This window comes from Alligator sinensis, unplaced genomic scaffold (assembly GCF_000455745.1).
Source record: "Alligator sinensis unplaced genomic scaffold, ASM45574v1 scaffold390_1, whole genome shotgun sequence".
NCBI lineage: Eukaryota > Metazoa > Chordata > Crocodylia > Alligatoridae > Alligator > Alligator sinensis.
The window spans coordinates 497,152-498,956 of NW_005842890.1; the positions used below are offsets into that span (position 1 = coordinate 497,152).

At 54.7% G+C, this 1,805-nt stretch overlaps 1 protein-coding gene across 1 annotated transcript in view; it reads left to right on the top strand.

Annotated features, from left to right (window-relative positions):
• The window catches only part of CUL9 (cullin 9), an 85,329-nt gene that overhangs the window by 39,415 nt on the left and 44,109 nt on the right, over window positions 1-1,805 (top strand). Inside the window, 3 exon segments of the mRNA XM_025192092.1 lie at window positions 64-259; window positions 1,172-1,379; window positions 1,642-1,802. Of these exon segments, the coding sequence (XP_025047877.1) occupies window positions 64-259; window positions 1,172-1,379; window positions 1,642-1,802 (565 nt within the window).

Genomic DNA, 1,805 nt, shown 5'->3' on the forward strand with positions numbered 1-1,805 from the left:
AGGTGAGAGCCCAGGAAGGAGTCCTGCTTCTGCCATGCTGATGAACCTGTTGGTCCTGGCCAGTATTCTGCACCATGAAGGGATCAGGCAAGAAGAGCTCTTTGGAGAAGATTGCAGATGCTCTGGAGATGATCCAGAGATCCAGTTCTGAGGTCGAGCTGCAAGTAGCGGGTCTCAGGTTCATTATCAAGACCCTGGAGGAGGAGGAGCCGGGTCGAGAATGGCAGCTCATTAAAGTTGAGGGTGGACTAACTGTCAGGTCAGTTCTTGTTTCATCTGGGTTGACACCAGTCTCCAGCCCTTGGCTCTCTTTCTACTTTGTCTGCTGGACTGAAGGCCCTCTAGTATCAGAAATGTTCTTTGCGTATAGGTACTTGTATGCTGTGATCAAATGTTTCTCCCTCATAAACTCCATGGTTCAAGCTTTCTTATTTTGTCACTAGAGGGTGGGTTTCTCAGGCCATGAACTGAGGGGGCTTGGTTGGAGGGGGGGCTGTGGTCCCTGTGTGCTGAGAGGGCCTTGGGTGAGCTGCTGGAGTGCCCAAATTGGGTTTGCAGACATGGCTGGGGCAGGGCTCTGGCCAGGTGTAGAGAGATAGTTGTAGATAGCTCAAGATGAGACATGGGAGGGAGGGTGTTGGCCAGTGACATGCAGAAGGGAGGATGGCTGGGAGGAGGTGTGGAATGTCCTGAGGTGAGGAGATGGGGTTGGAATCATTCTCATTCTTGGTCCCTTGCAGTCTTTCAGCCTCCCTAATAAAAAGGGTTGCCACTCCTGGGTGACTGAGGATAGGTGATCTGATGACAACCTGAATACCAACAAGAGGGGAAAGAACCAGATGCTAAATGTCTCTTCAGTCCAGCAGGGGAAAGTAGATCAAGAGGGAAGGGCTGGAAGTGGGAAGCAGAGAAATGTGGATTGAAGATAGAGCCTGCATTTCTCTCAGCAAGTACAGACTGGTACAGACTGTCATCTCTCAGTGCCTTCCTGGGACTAGTCAGATTGAGGTTGTGGGGGGCACCAATGAGGGCTGTCTGTCAGGGTGGTTTGGGATCCAGTTTCTAGGAGGGAGCTGCCTTTGAGTTAGGGAGCAGGCCTCGTCCCTGCAGTTGCACTGTGAGGGTCTCCGATTGCTGTGGCCCCTGCCTAAGCAGCTGTTGCTCTGTGCAGGGAGAAGCTGGTGAAGATGCTGGTGGAGCTCCTGACCAACCAGGTGAAGGAGAAGCTGCTGGTGGTGCTGGCGTTGCGCCTGCTGTGCGTGCTGATGGCCAAGTATGACTGGCGTGTGCTCTTTGCCACAGAGGGTGGGATACGTGCTGTGTTGTCTTGTATGCAGGAGTACGGCCCCTTGGCACTGGTCCAGCAAGCTGGTTTGGCGGTGAGTGTGTGTGCAGAGGGGCTGGGTGGCTGTAGGAGTAGGGGGGAGTGGAGCGGGTTTGGGTCCTCTGCCAGAGGGCAGGTGTTGGGATTGGTGGAGAGATGGAGGGTTGTACTGGATAGGAGTGGTTCTGGGGAGAAGTGGGGAAGAAGGTGGGAGTGCTGGGATACTGGGGGTACCTGGTGGATTGCCAGTGCTAGGCTGGGGTTGGGAGGCCCTGTGTCCTCTGCTGCTCCCTTAAATCCCCATTTCTGTCTTGCAGGCCCTGAAGGTGCTGGTGGGGGCTGGGAACTGTGAGGTGCTGGGCACCAGCAGGAAGCCATTTCCCCTGAACCATTCTGATGCCCAGATGATGCGGGAGATTTTTGCCAGCATCGGCTCTGCCACTAGCAAGGGCTCGGATAACCTGCTGTGTGCCATTCCTTC